Source organism: Mirounga leonina, unplaced genomic scaffold (genome assembly GCF_011800145.1).
Source record: "Mirounga leonina isolate KUSES-001 unplaced genomic scaffold, KU_Mleo_1.0 Mir_376, whole genome shotgun sequence".
Lineage (NCBI taxonomy): Eukaryota > Metazoa > Chordata > Mammalia > Carnivora > Phocidae > Mirounga > Mirounga leonina.
Genome location: NW_023270718.1, coordinates 8,387,999 through 8,405,563, shown reverse-complemented (window position 1 = coordinate 8,405,563; position 17,565 = coordinate 8,387,999). Strand labels below are relative to the sequence as shown.

General features: G+C 64.5%; 3 protein-coding genes across 7 annotated transcripts in view; 2 read left to right on the top strand and 1 right to left on the bottom strand.

The window, feature by feature from the left end:
• TMC4 (transmembrane channel like 4) overlaps positions 1–2,325 on the top strand; it is a 10,465-nt gene extending 8,140 nt beyond the window's left edge. Inside the window, exons 7-13 of the mRNA XM_034986221.1 lie at positions 69–195; positions 467–564; positions 847–1,030; positions 1,314–1,444; positions 1,539–1,694; positions 1,891–1,969; positions 2,066–2,325. Coding sequence (XP_034842112.1) covers positions 69–195; positions 467–564; positions 847–1,030; positions 1,314–1,444; positions 1,539–1,694; positions 1,891–1,969; positions 2,066–2,134 — 844 coding nt within the window. The 3' untranslated portion in view covers positions 2,135–2,325. The remainder of the gene's footprint in view (positions 1–68; positions 196–466; positions 565–846; positions 1,031–1,313; positions 1,445–1,538; positions 1,695–1,890; positions 1,970–2,065) is intronic.
• Positions 2,326–2,653: 328 nt separating this feature from the next.
• Positions 2,654–5,801, top strand: LENG1 (leukocyte receptor cluster member 1). Its single transcript, XM_034986345.1, has 4 exons — positions 2,654–2,849; positions 3,795–3,974; positions 4,580–4,842; positions 5,434–5,801. Exons 1-4 carry the CDS (start codon positions 2,718–2,720, stop codon positions 5,705–5,707), a joined length of 849 nt encoding a protein of 282 aa, XP_034842236.1. The 5' UTR covers positions 2,654–2,717; the 3' UTR covers positions 5,708–5,801.
• Positions 5,802–5,837: 36 nt separating this feature from the next.
• CNOT3 (CCR4-NOT transcription complex subunit 3) overlaps positions 5,838–17,565 on the bottom strand; it is a 12,577-nt gene continuing 849 nt past the window's right edge. The window contains exons 2-18 of one of the 5 annotated variants that reach the window (XM_034986101.1): positions 15,024–15,098; positions 14,840–14,907; positions 14,497–14,571; positions 14,282–14,371; positions 14,008–14,136; positions 13,821–13,916; positions 12,609–12,831; positions 12,382–12,515; positions 11,973–12,029; positions 10,940–11,303; positions 10,740–10,863; positions 10,042–10,240; positions 8,410–8,509; positions 8,115–8,313; positions 7,754–7,886; positions 7,100–7,225; positions 5,838–6,026 (exon numbers count right to left, since the gene is read on the bottom strand). In XM_034986101.1, the coding sequence (XP_034841992.1) occupies positions 5,928–6,026; positions 7,100–7,225; positions 7,754–7,886; positions 8,115–8,313; positions 8,410–8,509; positions 10,042–10,240; positions 10,740–10,863; positions 10,940–11,303; positions 11,973–12,029; positions 12,382–12,515; positions 12,609–12,831; positions 13,821–13,916; positions 14,008–14,136; positions 14,282–14,371; positions 14,497–14,571; positions 14,840–14,907; positions 15,024–15,048 (2,241 nt within the window). In that variant the 5' untranslated portion in view covers positions 15,049–15,098 and the 3' untranslated portion in view covers positions 5,838–5,927. Of the gene's footprint in view, positions 7,226–7,753; positions 7,887–8,114; positions 8,314–8,409; positions 8,510–10,041; positions 10,241–10,739; positions 10,864–10,939; positions 11,304–11,972; positions 12,030–12,381; positions 12,516–12,608; positions 12,832–13,820; positions 13,917–14,007; positions 14,137–14,281; positions 14,372–14,496; positions 14,572–14,839; positions 14,908–15,023; positions 15,102–17,565 lie in introns of all 5 variants that reach the window. The other 4 variants (XM_034986103.1, XM_034986099.1, XM_034986098.1 and 1 more) reach the window with 4 other exon arrangements.

Genomic DNA, 17,565 nt, shown 5'->3' with positions numbered 1-17,565 from the left:
GTGGGGGTGGGGGTGGCGGCAGGGTGAGCACTGGTCGGTGCTGATTGCTTCTCCTTTCTCCTTGCCAGGACCGTGTTTCTCCGCCTGGCCTCCTTGCTAGTCCTGCTCTTCTCTCTCTGGAATCAGATCACTTGTGAGGGCAAGGCTGAGGCTGAGGAGTGCAAAACCTGTGGCTACAATTACAAGGAACTACCGGTGAGGAGAGGGGCCCCAAATCCTGGGTCTTTCAAGGACAGGAGGTGCTAGGCGGGCCCAGACTCCAGGTTTGAGAGGAAGGAGGAGCTCAAGGTGCTAGAACACCCTCCCTTTGAGGACAAGGTTACGGATGGTCCAAAAAAACCGAGGACCTTCCCCGCCCCGAAAGGATTGTTAGGATCTCACACGCTTGTGATTTGGAGACGTGGACGCTTGGGCCTCCAGGCGCCTGGGTCCTGAGGTCTTTCTGACCCATGACTTCCTTCCTCAGTGCTGGGAGACTCGGCTGGGGCAGGAGATGTACAAACTCCTGCTCTTTGACCTGCTGACTGGCGTGGCGATCATGCTGCTCATCCAGTTTCCTCGGAAGTGAGAGCCCCGCCCCTCGCAGTGCCCCACCCCCTTTGCTAGCCCCGCCTCTGCTCCGTTTCTTTGCCCTCGGTCCGCAGACCAGGCCCCCTGTTACCTAGTTACTTCCTCTGGCCCCGCCCCTACCTCCAGCCCGCGGGCGTCGGCCTCTGGACACACACCCTCCAGGACTGAAAGCTCCACCCCTATTCAGATCTGCTGACTTCCCATTGGTGGGCGGGGCGGCGGAGGCGGGGCAAGGGGGCCGCCGCGCGTCTGACTCGGCCCCGCCCTGTCCTCCAGACTGATCTGTGGCCTCTGTCCCGGGGCGCTGGGTCGTGTGGTGGGAACCCAGGAGTTCCAGGTGCCTGACGAGGTGCTCGGGCTCATCTACGCACAGACGGTGGTCTGGGTAGGGAGTTTTTTCTGCCCTTTACTACCTCTGCTCAACACGGCCAAGTTCCTGCTACTTTTCTATTTGAAGAAGGTGAGGAGTGTGGCGGATTCCTGGGTCCTGGAGGAGGAGGAGAACAAGGGTCCCCAACTACTAGATCCTGAGAGAGGAGGGGTCTGGAGGACAGACTCCTGGATGTGGGAGGAGGGGTTTAGGGCGTCGCAACTTTTCCGTCCAAGGGAAGAGGGGACCCGGACTCCCGGGTCTGATGGCAGCAAAGGACTAGGGACTTCTGGTTCCTGACTGAGGAGGGACTAGGACTCCTGGATGATGGACAGGCTAGGACTCAGAGTCTTGTGTCTCCTTCTCCTTACAGTTCACCCTTTTCTCCACCTGCTCCCCAGCTTCCCGCACTTTTCGGGCTTCCACAGCGAATTTCTTTTTCCCCATGGTCCTTCTCCTGGGTCTGGCCGTCTCCGCTGTTCCCGTGCTTTACAGCATCTTCCTGTAAGTGGGAGAGGCGCCTGCCCCTCCCTCCCTCCTCATCCAGGATTCTGAGTCTTGGCCATCTTTGAACACTGCCCGTCTCTGCCCTCTTCAGGATCCCACCTTCTAAGCTGTGTGGTCCATTCCAAGGGCATTCGTCCATCTGGGCCCAGATCCCTGAGTCTATTTCCAGCCTCCCTCAGACCGTACAGAACTTTCTATTTTTCCTGGGGACCCAAGCTTTTGCTGTGCCTCTTCTGTTAATCTCCAGGTGAGGGAGCCCAGACTCCTGGATCTGAGTTTGTGTGCCCTGGGGGCCCCCTATTTCTAAGGGAGGAGGGGGCTGGGGGCCTGGACTCCTGGGTCTCAGGGAGGAAAAGCTGGGGGTCCAGATCCCTGGTGTCTAAGGAGCCGTTACATTGAAGATATTCTAAGAGAGTTCTGGCTTCCATTTCTGTCTCCTCTAGCATCCTGATGGCATATACCGTGGCCTTGGCTAACTCCTATGGACGTCTCATCTCTGAGCTCAAACGCCAGATAGAGACCGTGAGCCAGACCGGGTTCGTGGGAAGTGGTCCTGGATATGGAAAGAAATAGGGGGGAAAGGTCTGTCTCACCTCCACTTCTTTACCCTTTCCTCAGGAGGCGCGGAATAAGGTCTTCCTGGCGCAGCGCGCTGTGGCCCTGAGCTCGGCCAACGGGGCTCCTTGACCTCCCTTGGTCAGGACGATGTCCCACTTTCAGTCCGGACCTGCCCCCGGACCCTTTGTAAGCCTCCGGCGCGTCATCTCTAAAAGGGGAGAACTTGAGAAGACCCCAAGCCCTTACAGCCCTGGGATTCGGAGAGTCCCAGGGCCCTGAAGTCCCCCAACCCGGCCAAGTCCCTTACTCTCCAGTTAACCTCGTGTACCAATAAACTCAGCTGAGGCTACAGAGCGGTCTTTGTAATTTGCATCCCGAGGCTGGGGGGTGGGGGAAGAGCCAGACACAGGCCAATCAAATGTATTGGCCTCGAGAAGACATGACGGGCATGCCAGCCAATCAGCGGCCGCGTCCGGTAGCTTCGGGGCGGGGACACGTGATGGGCTCAGAACCTTGGCGAGAGGCGGTCGCTAGGCTACACCAACCCCAATTCGGTGTCTCAGCCAATCAGCTCTCGCTACGGACCTGGGGGGCGTGGCATCCGGCCCAGGACCAATCCGTGGCTGAGGCAGGAACAACAGGGAGGGGCATCCTCTCGCCAACAGGAAGTGCTCGGAGGCGAGCCTGCCAGTCGGCGGACGGCTACGACGCCATGAATATCTTGCCCAAGAAGAGTTGGCACGTCCGGAACAAGGATAATGTCGCCCGCGTGCGGCGTGACGAGGCTCAGGCCCGGGAGGAGGAGAAAGAACGTGAGCGGAGGGTGCTGCTCGCTCAGCAGGAGGTAAGCCCGAGTGCGGTCGGGCGGGACTCCCGGGCCGAGCGCGCACGCGCGTGGGGAGGGGCCGGAAGCGGGGGTGGCGCGCAGGCGCAGTGCGTCCGGTGAGGTTGGCGGAGCTGGGCGTGTCTGGAAGCGCGGAGGGGGCGGGCCCTCTGCACGGCCCCCCGACCTGGGCGGGCCGTCCGCCTCCCCCTTGCCCTGGTGTCCCCCATTCGTGTAGTTCGCGAGGCCTGAGTGTGCCTGGCACAGTAGGGGCTGGTGAAAAAAGCGAACCCTTGCTCAGTTCAAGGAAACTCGGGCCCCCGTTTACTTTGCCTGAACAACCTCCCTGTTGAGCGCCTACTGTATGCTCCCCCGGTGCAGAGTGCTTGGCCTGCGGTCTCTCGAGCACCGTGCGTGCTTGAGGGGCGCTGTCCTCCATGCTGCAGAGAAGTGGGCTGCTTCTGAGGGAAGGGACAGTGGGACACCCATCCCGCTGTGGGGCGAGCCCTGTCCCTGCTCCCCTCCACCCGCCGGGGGCTTTGTCTAACTCCTCATCGCTAGTTTTCGGTCCTTGAGCGAATCTGGTCCTCGCCTGAACTTTAAAAGTTCGCCTTTGTCAGCAGAGATCGCACGTCGTCTTGGGAGCAGTGACTGGAGTCCTGCCTGTAGTTCTGGTCGCCTGTTCTCCTATTTTGGGCTGTCTTCCTAGCTGTTTTTGTTGTCACCCGAGGTTGGGAACTCTTGTGGCTGACCGAGAGGCAGTGTACAAGCCCAGGTGTCACCTCATTCTCCCACCGTCGCCCCCGGGCCGGGGCAGGTGTCTCTGCTGGGCTCCCAGGGCCCACGCACCCTTCCTTACAGCCCCCAGCACCAACACTGGGGTTCTCTGTGCTTGGCGCCGGTCTCTCAGTTCCTGGGGTCACGTCTAGGTTCTGAATTCTCTGCCTGTACCCTTCTTTTTCCCAGGCCCGCACAGAATTCCTACGGAAGAAAGCCAGGCGCCAGAACTCACTCCCCGAGCTCGAAGCAGCAGAGGCGGGAGCCCCGAGTTCTGGCCCCGTGGACCTATTTCGGGAACTGCTGGAGGAAGGGAGAGGGGTGACCAGTGGCAATAAAGAGTACGAGGAAGAAAAGCGGCAGGAGAAAGTAAGCTGGCCCCCCACCTAGTCAGTTCTGCGTAGAGCCTGGGGTGAATGATGGGAACAGAGCGGTGGGAGGGGAGGAAACGAGCTACTACAGAGAACGCAGTAGGGAACACGGCACTCAGGAGTGCGGGTTAGTGCCATCCAGGGCTGCAGGGGCTTGGAAGTGGGTGCCGGAGCCCCCCCCCCCAGCTGTGGGACTGTTAGGTACAGACCCCTGTAGAGGTTTGGGAGCTCTCTCAATGTCAGTCAGAACCTGGGGTCCTGTCGCTCACCTGTTCTCAGGGATTCCCACCAAACCCTGAACTTGCCTTTGTCTCGTCTCACTCCTTTGCCCTGCTGGCTGCTTCCAGCCTTGTCCTCACATCATCTCCCCAACGTTGCCTGCCTCTGAACCCTAAAGCAGCTGCACCCCCCTTCCCCCGTGCTTGTTACTGAACCCACCGTCGTGCCCAGGGCAGGAGCCCCACCTGTCCTTAGCACACGGCAGGGCTGGCCCACGCTGGTTCTGCCTGTCCAGGAGCCTCGGGTGTCCTGTCGTCACGCGGAGGGCTCCCCGAGGGGAGACCTGCTTGACCTCCTCACCTCCCTAGTTTCTGTCCCCCTCAGGAGAGGCAGGAGCAAGCTCTGGGCATCCTGACATACCTGGGCCAGAGCGCAGCGGAAGCCCAGACTCAGCCGCCTTGGTACCAGCTCCCCCCAGGGCGAGGGGCCCCCCAGCCCGGCCCGGGTCCAGACGAGAAGGTCAAGAAGCGCCTGGACCCTCTGCGGGAGATGGAGAAGCATTTGAAGAGGAAGCGAGGGCACAGCAGTGATGACCGCGGCCGCAGCAGAAAGGGGCCGGAGGGGCCGGAGAAGCAGCGGCCGGAAGCGTAAGGAAGCTGGGCCGGCCGTATGGGCACCAGGTCCGGGGCTGGGCGGCTGGAGGCGGCTCTCAACATGCAGTCGTGGGGCCCCGACGCCTGTCCGGGGGGCTGCAGAAGCAAGCCTGCTTTCCCGAGAGCCCCAGGCAACGTGCACTCGGTCTCGGGTGTCCAGCGGCTTCCCGGGCGACAGCGTGGGGACAGACAGGCTTCCGTGCAGAACGGTGATGAAACCCACTGAGACCTACAGCTTTCTGGGGGCCAGAGTTTCAGAGCCATGGGGTCGGGCAGAGCAGGTTACTGCGTCCCGAGCTGGACAAACCCGAGCAGCTGGTCTTCCACGCCAGGGGAGACGGAGGCCCTGGGTGTGCTCACTGTTACAGCTGATTAACAGTGGGCTTTCTTGAGCTCGAGGGGCACCCCACTGTAAGGAGCGGGGGGGGGGTCAGGGGGTGCTGGGAGCCCCAGAGCCTTGTGCGCAGCATGAAGCCAGCTTCCCACCCCCAGGCCGCACAGACCAGAGCATGTCTGCCCGGGGCTGGGGGGGGCCTCCAGGGACTCCAAGCTTTCTGAGCTTTCTGACCAGACTCCTCTCCCCAGCCCCCTGGCCCTGGGCCAGCTCCGAGCTGAACGTCTGCGGCGGGAAGCGACGGAACGTGCTCGGGCGGAGGCCCTGCTGGCGCGAGTGCGGGGCACAGCCCCCCAGAAGGACCAGCCCGAAGAAGAGGCCGACGAACGGCGGAGGCCGTACAACTCCCAGTTCAACCCTCAGTGGGCCCGGCGTCCTGCCGGCGACACCCAAGCGCTCACTGACTGCTGGGGGGAGAGGAGAGGCCGCAGCTGCCAGCCGTCATATAAAACTATTTATTCATAAATATTTTCCAAAATGAAAATAGGTTTACCAAAAAATGTCCCTCACTGGGGAGGGGAGGAGGGGGCAGCCCTTGCCCCCAGGCCCCCAGGGTGGGGCTGCTTCCTGGGGGCGAGGGCTGCCCCAGGGCCTGGGGCCTCCCCCAGTCTTCCAGGGCAGGGCCCTCGCCTGGGCAGGGGGGTCAGCATGCGGGGGGAGGGGAGGGGGGAGGGAGGGGCCGGTGTCACTGGAGGTCCCGGTCCTCCAGGTAGCGGTACTCAAAGGTGAAGCCTTCCTTCTTCCGCTGGCCCCACTTCTCGTAGTCAAAGTAGATGTAGGTGCCCTGGCCAGGGGAGAAGGTGGTCAGTGCGCGGGCGAGGACGTGGCCGGGGCTCCGGGCCGGACCGACACAGGGGACAGCTCTCAGGGCCGGGGCGTGCCGGGCTCAGGCCCAGCACCCTGCATGCATGTGCCGTCTCCCTCCACCCTCCCCGGGTGCTTCTCAGGCGGGAAAGGTCGTCCTGCACGCTCTGGAGGAAACGGGGCGGCGCGGAGAGGCCACGGCTGGGCCTCAACCCCGGGCACGTTCACAGGGGCTATGGCTCCTCGCGGCGGCGTTTGAGCACAGAGCCGGCGCTCAGCCCTCGAGCTGGGTGCTAGCACTTAGTCTTCACACAACCCTGAGGCCGTGACCCCCTCCTAGAGAACGGAACAGGCTGAGTCTACATCCAGGCACGCTGTTGGGACAGATGTTTTATTGGAGGCAGGGTGGGTGCGCACTTCTGAAGGAATGAGGTCTTGACACGCACTTGGAGGGTTACTTTGGCCCAAACCAGGATGGGACAGGGAGTCTGGTTAGTGTGCGAGAGGACACGGGGAAGGGGCCCGGGCCTGCGTGAGTGCCTGAAATGCGGCAACGGACGTGAAAGAACCGAGGGGAGGGGGCCGAGTTCTCGGGAGGACAAGGGCCTTGCTCAGGACTTGGCGTCAGGCAAGTATGTGGTGGAAGCAGCCACCGTGGAATATAGCCAGTAAGTTACTGGAAACGAAGTACACGCCTGGTACTTACTACGGAGCAGGCACCGTAAGTACTTACACGTCAGTAACTCATTTAATCCTTGCACACGTGCACACGGGTCTGCCACCCGTGTTTACACATAAGGACAGGGACACCGGTCCAAGCGACTCGCCCCAGGTCACCCAGCAGGAGCTGGGTTCAAGCCCGTGGGGTGCAGCAAGGGGGAGACTCTTGCCACCACCACGTGGGGAGTCATTAAGAGAACAGCTTCCCCCTTCGTGGTCGCTGCGGAGCCCCTGCCCTGCCGGGCGGAGGGGGCGCGGGACGAGGGAGCGGCGGTCGAGGACAGAGGCCCCGGCAGAGCACGGGGCGGGCAGGGCACAGGGAGGGGCCCTCACCTGCTCAAACTCATCCGTGATGGTCTTGGGCTCCTCGTGCCTCTGGAACCACATCATGTACTTGGTGTGGAATCGCCACGACTGCTTCTTTAGGGCTTTGGCTGCCAGGTACTGCGCCTTCGTGCCCTGGGGGAGGAAGTGTGGAGCCGGGGATCAGGGGGCCCCCAAACTGGTGGGGCGAGGGGCACAGGGCTGACCCCAGGCCCCGCCGTGGACTGAGGCTGGGCTGGAGGTTGGGCCGGACAGTCCAGGTGGAGAGGGGCTGGGGCACAGAACATACCACTGCTGGTCAGGAGGAGGAAAATGCTTCCACAGAAGCTTTGAGAAGGAAGAAAAACTACTGCATGTTGGCAGTTTGGAAAGTTTTCCCGCGGGGGGCGGCGGGGGGGGCTTGTCGGGATTCCCTGGGGTCATGCAGCGGGGCTGGGGCTCCCTGGCCCCTAGCCTCAACACGGACGTGTCTGTGCTGACGTGGGGACGGGGACATGGCTGCCGGGGTGGGGGTGGGGGGGGAGCGGGACGGGGGGATGGGGAGGGGGTGCGGTCCCGGTGGCCGCAGCGGGGCACCCACCTCACCCCTCCAGCCCGAGGGGGGACGGCGGCGGTGGCGGCGAAGCCGGGGGGCCCGAGGCTGCCCCGGGGGCCCTGCTGTACCTCCAGATAGTAGAAGATGAAGAAGAGTGTCTCGGTTGACAGGCGCTGGTAGAACTCCACGGTGTCCGAGTGTGGGGGTGGCATCTGGTGGTGGTAGGGGGGCGTCGGGCAGGGGTTCCGGGGGAGGTACTGCCTGTGGAGGAGCAGGAGGGTTGGTTCCTGCGCCCGACAGCCGGTGCGGCGTGAGGGCCTGCCTCACGGATCGGGGGCGGCTTCTCGGGCGCCTGGTCAGCCCCACGCCGGACGCCGCCGAGCCGGCTCTTGCACGCGGCCTGCAGGACCGCTCACGTGCGCTCTCGGGACGGGGGGCCAGGTCCCACCGGGGCCGCCTCCCTCACGCTCGCGGGTCCCGGCCCCTCACCGGATGCGCTCCGAGTCTGAGGGGTGGGGCATGTGGTGCCAGGCGGCCTCCTCCATGGCCTGCTGGTAGAGCTGCTCCTTGGTGAGGGGCACGGGCCCCAGCGGACACACGCCCAGCGACAGCGGGATGTTCACCTCCGACAGCTGCAGGGGCGGCTGCGCCGAGGCCGGCGGAGCAGAGGTGCCGCTCAGGATCATGTCTGCGGGGAGCGCAGGGCCAGGCCCTTCGGTGAGGCCGGGGTGGGGGCCGCCCCCTCGCCGGGCCGCCGCCGCCACCGCCGCCCCCAGCCCCTCACCTCGCTCGGTCAGGTGCAGCGTGGGCACGGGGTCCTCGATGCCGGAGCTGATGGCCGCCCGCTCCGCCATGGACTTGAGTGAGCTCAGAGGCTCGGGAGCCTGCAGGGAGAGGAGAGCTGGCACCCAACGCCCGCCCCTCCGGCGGGGGTCGCGAAGGACGGCGCCACAGCAGCTAACAGGGGCTGCGAGGCGGACGCAGGGCACAGGCAGCACCAGCAGAGCGCCCGTCCGGGCCCCCACCGTGCAGGACCACGGCGGCCGGGAGACCGAACCGTGTGCACACACACGGCACGCCCGGCAGCGCGCGGCCTCCGGGCGGGCCTCCCTCCACGTGGGCAGCCAGGCTGCCGGATGCTGCCGGGGGCGGGGGGCTGCGTACGCCCCCGCCGGCTGACGCAGGGCCATGGGGCAGTCTCCCGCCACCCCTGGCATCCCAGCGCCCTGCCGGCCGACAGGCGGGCCCGAAGCCACGCCCGGAGCAGGTGTCCGAGCCGCGGTCAGCGCAGCCCGCGGGCCCCGGGCCTGTGTGCCGCCTCCCCATCTCCCCGTCCCTCACGCCACCTGCCCTCTGTGCTCTTCTCCGTGGCCACGGAGGGACCTGCCCAGCCGCATCCGCCCGTGTCCCTTCTCTGCTCACAACCCAGCGGGCCCTTTACTCCAGAAAGATACACACTCCATAAATTTCCCGTCCGTGGTTCCTCCAGACCGCGTGCTTACTCTGGGCCACACGCTGTTCCAAGCGCTTCAGTGTCCTGTCCTAACTGAGGGGCAACTGTAAGCACCTGCTCTGTCCACAGAAGGCCACGCGGGACGTGGACCTGGACTCTTACTCGGTGGAGCGGAGATTAAACGCAGGCCCAGAAAGTCAGCCCCACATCCTGCTCCCCCTTCAGACCCTGGCACCCAGGACCCCACGGCCCTCTCTAGGACACCCCATCACAGCCTCGCAGCCAGCCCGCACCCCCTCCTCCTGTCTGTGGAGCCCTGCCCCGGCATTCTCCCTCAGCCCTGACAGCTGCCCTCCTAGAACTCCAGCACGAGAACCACTCCTTCCTCCCTCAGCCTTTCCCGCCACTGGGCCCCTACCTCTCCCAGCTTAGAGCTCTCCCCCCACCCCAGGCCTTGCTGGGCCATCTCCCCAAGTCCGAGGCACCTCTGCGGGTCCACGGCACCCTCTGCCCCTGGCCCGCGCAGTCCCGCTTGGCTTCCTGTAGAGAAGGTGGGACTGGGTGTGTTCACCTGGCATGAAGCATGGCCCAGAGCGGACGTCAGTGTTTTCTCAACTTAGACGGTCCCTCGGAAGGGAAAAGGAGGGCAGCGAGCTGGATGGCGGGGTGTGTGAGGGAGCGAGGAGACACGAGGACAGAGAGGATGGTGGGAACCCAGAGTGCAGAAGAGCAAGTCCAAGCAGGAGCCCAGGGAAGAGTCCCAGAGGGCAGGATGGTGGAGGAGCCCGGGGAGCCCAGGCAAGGGTGCATGTGGTGGGGAAGAGCAAGTGGGCAGGGGGCGGGGGGGAAGAGAGCCAGAGCCCCACAGGAAGAGGGGGCGGGGCGGCCGGCAGACCTGGAGGAAGGGGACAGCAAACATGCAGGGGAGACGGCGGGGCCAGGACACACAAACCGGAGGCCCACCTTGATCTCTGGGGCAGCGCTGAACTGTGGAGGTCCATTGAGCAGGGCGCCGGCTGCCTTGGCCTCGCTGAAGCTGGGTGTCGGGGAGCTGGGAGGGTTCACGGGAAGTGGCACCAGGAGACTGGGTCCCCCTGTGTTGTTCCCTGAGCCTGGGACCACACCCCCAGCCCCTGCTGGGGCCGCTGCACTGGGTTCCTTCCTGGGAAGGAGAGAAAGGGAGAGGGCTCAGAGGAGGGGCCGAGTCAGGCCCCTGCAACGGTCCGCGGAGGGGGAGCATGAAGAAGGTGACTGGTCCACCCACAGAACGGCAGATGGACGCAGGGCAGGTGCCCCCTTGGGGCGGCCCACCCAGAGCCTGGCGGTGAAGCAGACCCAGGAAGAGGTCCTCCCTACATCCCTCGGAGGTCACAGTCTTTCTTGGGGCAATCTTCCGAGAACAGGGACCCCCTGGAAAGGTCTGACCTGAGATCTGGACAGGCAGCCCCCCGAGGGGAGTCAGGTGGGCCTGGGGCAGGTCACTGGAAAGGGGACTCTAAGGACAATCCCGATTCCCCGAGGACGTCTTAGAACACTGCAAAGCGTAAAGCTAGGGCACTGCTGGGTAGTGTCCTGGCTGGAAGAAAGTGGGGACGCCACACCCGACCAGGCGGGCCACGTCCCGGCAGGGGCAGGGGCAGGGGCTGCGGATGGCCACTCACGAGGTGCCGGGCGGTGGGTTGTGGGGGCCCGACGGGGGGCCCGGAGCCTGGCTGCTGGCACCGCCACCCCCAGCGCTGCTGAGAGCCACCTCTGCCGGGCTGTCTGCCACCACCGAGCTGTAGCCTGGGGGCAGGACGACGGGATGAAAACGGGCCGGCCGCCCCGGGGCCCCCCAGCCGCCTGCAGACCCCCTGCTCACTGGTGGTGCCGTTCTGCTTGCCGGCGCCTCCGCCTCCGCCTCCGCCGCTGTTACCGCCGCCCCCGCCCCCGCCGGGCTGGACGCTGGGGGGCCGGGGCTGGGCGGCGCTGGGCCCGCTGGGGGCCGGCGGGGCCACAGCCTGGGCGTAGGGCGCAGGGGTGCCCGAGCTGTGGCTGGGGGCGGGGCTGGCCTTGGGGCCCAGGGCGCTCGCGGGCGCTGCTGGGGCGGAGGCCCCGTTGCTGCCGGGGGCGGTGCTCAGGGCAGAGGCGGCAGGCGGGGGGCCGGGCGGGTAGCTGGGCGGCACAGCCGGGGACTGAGGGTGCTGGTTGCTGTGGACGGGCTTGGAGCCGTTTTTGGCTGGAGACTGCGAGGGGGGCGGGGGGAGAGAAGAGGGTCAGGCCCCGGTGGGCCGGCAGGTCGGCGAGCCCCGCCCCCCCGCCAAGCTGGGCTCCGCTGTCCGCGCAGGGCCGGGCTGCCCCCAGCTGTGCCCTCCCCTTGACCTGACCGGCAACGCTTCCGTCACCGCGGGACACCCCTGAACACTCACGCGCGTTCCAGCCCACACCCGGCTCCCCGCATCCTGCGTGGACACCTCCAGGGACGTCCCATAGGGCTCTTGTCCGGGACAGACACCCCCTGGAGGTCAGGCGAGTGCCACGGCCTCGACAGACTAACTGAAACCAGCTACCCGTCCAAGAGGGGAAGGAAAAGCGGCCAAAAATCGGGCCGTGGTTCTGAACGTTACTTCAAGGGTCACAAAAGCAACCGGAGGGGCCGCGGATGACCCCCCCCGCCCCCCAGAAAGCAGGCGTGACACACCCACGGCGCAGCAGCGGCCAAGCACGGCCTGACGGCCCCCTGGCACCTCGCGCTCGCTACACATCAAGGGGTCCGGAGCCCCACTCCCCTTCCTGGTCCCACCCCAGCCCCCTCGGTGCCCTCCCAGCAGGCTGCTCCCTGACACCCCGGCTCGAGGAGCAGTGCTCCCTGAAGGCCGCTCCTGTCCTGGGGGGCGCTCGCAGGGCACACCCACCTGGCTGACCTCGCTATCCGTCGAGCGTCCCCTCTTCTTGTCATCTTCAGAGTTTTCCTGAGGTGGGAGAGGCGCAGTCGGACGCCTGTGTGACCTCTAGGGCCCCGACAGAGACGCCCATCTCCGAAGCTGCCAGGGCCGCCGTGCTGCCTATGCTCTGAGCCTCAGCGGGGACCCCGGGTCCCTGTCTTCCGGGGGCCAGCACCGCCCGTCAGCCTCTCACGGACCCAGGAGGCTGCCCTCCCCGGGGAACCCAGCCCTCGATCCCTGCCTGAGCCGCCCTGCCGCGCGGCCTCCGGCCTTCGCCGCACCCCGGGACCCCCGCGCAGCCCTGTCCGGCCCTCCGGGCCCGGACCGGGACGCCCAAACCCCGCGTCCTCAGTCCCCCTCCCACAGGCCGCCTCCTCACCGTGGTGCAGTTGGCCGGGCTGGGCGGGATGGGCGAGCTGGAGGTGGTCGAGGTGGGTGTGCTGCTGGACTGGTTGAAGATCTCGTCCTCCATGTGACTGTGGCTGGGCGGGGACGTGGCGACCAGCGCCTGTGCTGTGGAAGGAGGGAGGGGCGTGCTCGACGGCTCGGACGCCCGCCCACCCGGCCCTTGCCGCCCCGCACCCGCAGGCCAACCCCGGGCCTCACGAATGTCCTCGAGGTCCAGGTCGTCATAGAGGAACTCGTTCTCCTCGAAGTCGGGGTCCTGGGACGAGTCGACGTAGTACTCGACGTCGTCCTTGATCTTGCGGATGGCGTCAACGAGGATGGAGTCGTTGTCCAGCATGCGCAGGATGGTCTCCAGCATGCGCACGTGATAGCGGTGCTTCTCGATGTGCCGCTTCAGGCCCTCGATCCGGTCCTGCTTCTGCTGGCGAGCCCAGGGCCAGGCTCAGGGGCTGCAGGGCCCCTCCCGGGCCCCTCTGCCCCCACAGAACCTGTCCTCGGTCCCCCCCCGCAGAGACCCAGAGGCTGCACTCCAGCCCCTCCCGCCGTGGGCAGTGTGGGGTCTGCCCCCCGTCCAGCCCCTCGAGGACCCCCAGCTCCTGCCTAGACATCCCGGGAAACTTCCAGAAGACCAGAAAGCCCTGTGCCTCCCACACCGCGGCCCTCTGCGGCTACCGACAGCCCGCATCTCAGAACTGCAGCCCACCCACCCCCATCGCGCCCTCACAGCAGCAGTGCCGATGCCCATTTGCAGGGAGCCATCATCTTTGTCCTCCTAACCGCCCACCCCGAGGGAGTCCAGATTCAGCAGCTGAGCTCCCGGGCTCTCCAGGCACCGGCCCCTCCCTCAAGGCCTCAGTTCTAAATCCGCTGCCCCCTCCACAAGGACCTACTGCATCTCTCCTCCAGGCTCCCGCTTCCCAAACCCCTCAACGTCTCAGACCCCCAAACCGGGCACATCTCCCACTGCCCCCCCCACCCCTGGACCCAGCTCTCCATTCCCCGTGTTTCCTGTGCCAGTGAGTACAGTTGCATCACCCTGAACCCACACCCTACAACCCTGGAGTTTTGGCATCTGGGCTCCTGGATCTGGCTTTGCCGCACGACTGCTCTTCTCAGCCCAAATGAGCCTCGCCTCTCCCTACTGCCTCAGGACCTGGGCCTTCTCGGAGCTAGGAGGCCACAGCTTCAGCTCTCAGACCGCCCCACCCTGCGCGCCATCCGCTCTCGCCTCATCTGCGACCCCGGCACAGCCCAGCGTGTTCCCCCAAACCGCTCCTTTCCGCGGCACCACTGTTCTCCGAGGCCAGACCCCCGAGACCGGCTCACCAACATGCACCAACCCCAGTGGCCGCCAAACCCCCCGCTCGCCAGCCTGTCTCTGTCCTCCAGGCGCAGGGTCCCCCCACTCACATCCTTGTCACCCTTCTTCTTGCGCGTTTGCACGGACAGTGACTCCACTTCACTCTCAAACTGGTCCACCTGCATGTTCAGGGTGTCAATGGTGTTCTGAGGGAGAGACGGGTGGTCAGCCAGTGTCCCCACGGATGCCCAGGGATCAGGGCCCCGGGGTCCTCTCCTCCTCTCTCCCCTAACTCACCGTGAGCCACTGGCCAACCTCCTCCTTCTCCTTCTGGGCAGGGTCCACCTTCTGTGCCAGGCCCAGGCCCTCCTTGCTGTAGGCTTTTGTCTTGGTCTCTCGCTCCACAACTTTGAACCGTTCCATTTGCTGTGGACAGCGCAGTTGGCAGGAGGTCCCAGCCCATCGCCTCTCCCCTTCCCCCGGGCGGAGAAACCTTCCTCTTCCAGGGCCTTCTGGGGACCTGGGAACTGGCCTCCTCCCACCTCTCAGGTTCCAGGCTCTGGGCTCCTACCGTCTCAATGAGCTTGCGGTTGTCTATGAGCTGCCTCTTGTCCTTGATCTCGTTGGACGCTACCCATGTCTTGATCTGGTCCCTCAGCCGCTGCAGGTGGGGGAAAAGCAAGACAGTCACACTGCTTTAGGACCTGGGCACCGAGGCCGCCAGCCCCCTCCTCCTTGCTCCCTCTGCCCTCGGGATGCAGGAATCCGGGGCCCTAGTCTCCTCACTTGAAGTTTCTTAATCTCCTTCTTTAAGTCAGCCTCATACTTTTCTTTCTGGTTCGCGTTGGCTGCGTTGTGGAGCTGAGGGATGAAGAGAACCCAGGAATCAATGTGGGACTTGGGGCCCTCGTGCCCACTCCAGTGGTAAAACTCCAGCCTCTTGGGGTTGGAGCCTCTGGGAACACCCCCCCCCACGCCCGCCGCCCAATCCCTCTCAGAGCTGCTTCTAAGGTCCTCAGCACCTGGACCCACAACCCCTCTCCCTGGCCTACACCCAGAGACCCTGAACCTCTTCCTGTGCTCTCCTCCCTGGAGACCCAGATTTTTAGTAGGACTCCAGGCCCTGTACCTTCTGCCAAATATCTTCAAACTGCTCCACGCCCTCGGACACCTTCTTGAGGCAGCGATCAATCTCACCTGGCCGGGGAGGAGAGAAGGCTGTTAGCACCCTGCCACGGCAGCAGGCATCAGAGGAGGAGTTCGGAGGGCAGTGAGCACGGGGTTACAAAGGCAGCAAGCAAGGAAACCAGTACCTTGGAGTTTGCGCTTGTCCGCCATCTTCCCTGCCCTACAGACGCACTCTCTTCATACTCTCTTGGAGACGGACGCTGCTGACAGAGAAGGAAAGGACACACGTTTATTCCCCGGCTGGCCAAACACAGATGCGTGGATGAGGCTGGGAACGGGAGGGTACGTGGGATGGTAGAGGGAACACGCATTTACTATCAACACCAAGTTCTACTTATGCTGCCCCGACAGCCCAGCACAGGGTCTGAAGGCTCCGGAAGTTTGCTGAAACAAGGAAACAGGTGTACTTTTCCCCAGGAAGTGGGAAATTCCTAGAGCATGGAACACCTTCTCCCCAGATGACACTCCAGACGTTGTAGAGCAAAAAGTCAAGCAGCCCATGGCTGAGTGCTGGGGAGTAAGGCCCACAGAGGAGCAGGGTACACTGGTGACTAGAATCCTAAAACCAGAGAGGTGACCCCTCAGACAGGTCAGAATATGAAGAGTTTGTGGGGAGAAGGGCCAGATGCCGTCTGTGTGTAAGAACTGCAGGGCACGGAAGGGGAGCAGTGGGAGACGGCAAATGCCTGGCATCAGGAAGAGCTAAACCCACCCATCGTGTCAGGGCTTGGTCCCAAGCAGAAGAGGGCCGTACACCACCAAGCTTATTCCAGGGCAGAATCTTTAAAACACAGGAGACAACCCAACCCAAAGACACCGACACCAAGAATTAGATGTGTGGGGGCAGAAGGCATCACCCCAGAGAGGGCCAGGAGAGTGAAAGGGACCTCAGCGGTGAGCGCGCCGTCTGTGCTCACTAAGGAGGTGCGTATCAGATACGCTGGTAACGCAGATGCGGGGAAACATCAACCATCAGGACGCAAACCCAGTACTTAGAAAGGCATCTTCACCCTCAAATGCACGCAATCCAGAGGAGACTGGGTTCAAAGGGAGAGTCCCCAGGAGCTCTGGCCCGGGGGCAGCCACACCTTAGGGTCTGACGCCAAGATCGGGGGAGATCCAGGAGCCTTGCAGAGGAGCCCCTATGCCAAGGGGACTCGTGCACTGCCTGAGGTCACCCCCAGAGAGGGGGCCTCTGCTGAAAAGCATGGCTCCCTGAGACAGGCCCAAGGCAGGGTGCCCCAGAGCAGCTTTAACGCCAGCGAGGACTAAGAGCCCCAACCCAAGGGGAGGTCACACCAAGAGGGTCCCCACCCACAGGGAAGGAAACATCTCAAGAACAGTCCCGTCCAACGCTTTCCACCAAAACAGAAACGTTCTGTTTCTGCGCTACCAGTGCCCCTGAGCACTGAAATTGCAGCTCAGGAACAAAACAGTGGGACTTTTCATTTCAATTACTCCACCACACATGGCTAGCGGCTACCGGCGGGACAGCGCATGAGCGCACGCTTGAGGAGGACCAGAGGCCCCGAGGCCCTTACCAGCACCCTCCACAGGAGCCCACCCGGACGCGGAGAGTGGGTGTGACACCTGAGACGAGAGGGAGCATGAATCTCCACCAAGGGCCAGCCAAGAGAACGGCTACACCCTCGGCCGAGGGCCAGCTGACACACCACGGCGGGCCAGTCCCCACCTAAGGAAGGTCCCCGCTCCAGGAAGGAGAGGCGGCCAGAGAAAGGACCCGGCAGACAGCGGCACAGAGCGGAGGACGCAAACCGGAACGGGGGAAGCGCCTCTGGCCTGGGAGCTGGGGACAGGGCCCGGACCCCAACACAGAAACACCTCGAAGTGCCCTGGAGCAGCTTGCACTGCCTGCCCCCAGCCCAGACGGAGAGGACGCCGAGTTTATACGCTGCACAAGGCACGCCGCACTGAGGGGTTGGGGCACCAGCGCAGTGGAGGGGGTGATGCCCCCAAGACGGGCACAGACTGGCGGCCACAAGCCCTGAAGGAGCCAGAGCACGGTGCCAAAGCAACAAGAGCCCTAGCCCAGGGAGGTGAGGTCCCAGGCCCTCCAAGTGGGCAACAGCTCAGGCCCGGAGAGGACGGCACTGGACCTGTGGGAGGCACCACGGGCCCAGGGTATGTGCACCCTCTGGACAAGCTGGGGGCCGCAGTGGGCAGGAGCCCTCGCCACAGACGCAACAGCCCCTCCCCCTGCAGACAGACCCCCCAGGAAGGACCAGAAAGGGGGAGCCTGAGCCTTGGAGGGGAGGTGCCACCACGGGAAAAGCCCCATTGGTAAAGGACCCACCAAGGTCCCCGAGGAAAAGTAACCACAGGAGGCCCACTCTGAGATGGGGGGCGTCTCAGGCACCCCAGAGCTCGCAGGCTCATGGCAAAGGTCTCAAACAGAACTGAAACCGGGGAACCTCGGCCCAGGAGGCTTCACCAAGAGTCTCAGCCCCTGAGGAGCCCATCCTGGGGGCGGGGTGAGCAGTGTGCCAGACCCACAGAGGCCAGCAGCCAGTGCAGTGAGAGACCCAAACTAATGAGGGCCAGCCCCCAAACCTCAGCTCAGGACAGAGGGCACAGCCAGGCCTGGGGGAGACCAGGGCAGAGGGGCAGAAGGCTGAGTCCTGGGACCTACGGGGCCGCCACGGGCCC

What these genes read in the sequence shown, in the direction of transcription:
- LENG1 (XM_034986345.1), top strand. Translation starts at nt 2,718, where the DNA reads ATGAATATCTTGCCCAAGAAGAGTTGGCACGTCCGGAACAAGGATAAT. An exon ending in TGCTGCTCGCTCAGCAGGAG is followed by an intron (nt 2,850 to 3,794) that starts GTAAGCCCGAGT and finishes TCTTTTTCCCAG; the next exon opens with GCCCGCACAGAATTCCTACG. An exon ending in GAGAAGCAGCGGCCGGAAGC is followed by an intron (nt 4,843 to 5,433) that starts GTAAGGAAGCTG and finishes TCCTCTCCCCAG; the next exon opens with CCCCCTGGCCCTGGGCCAGC.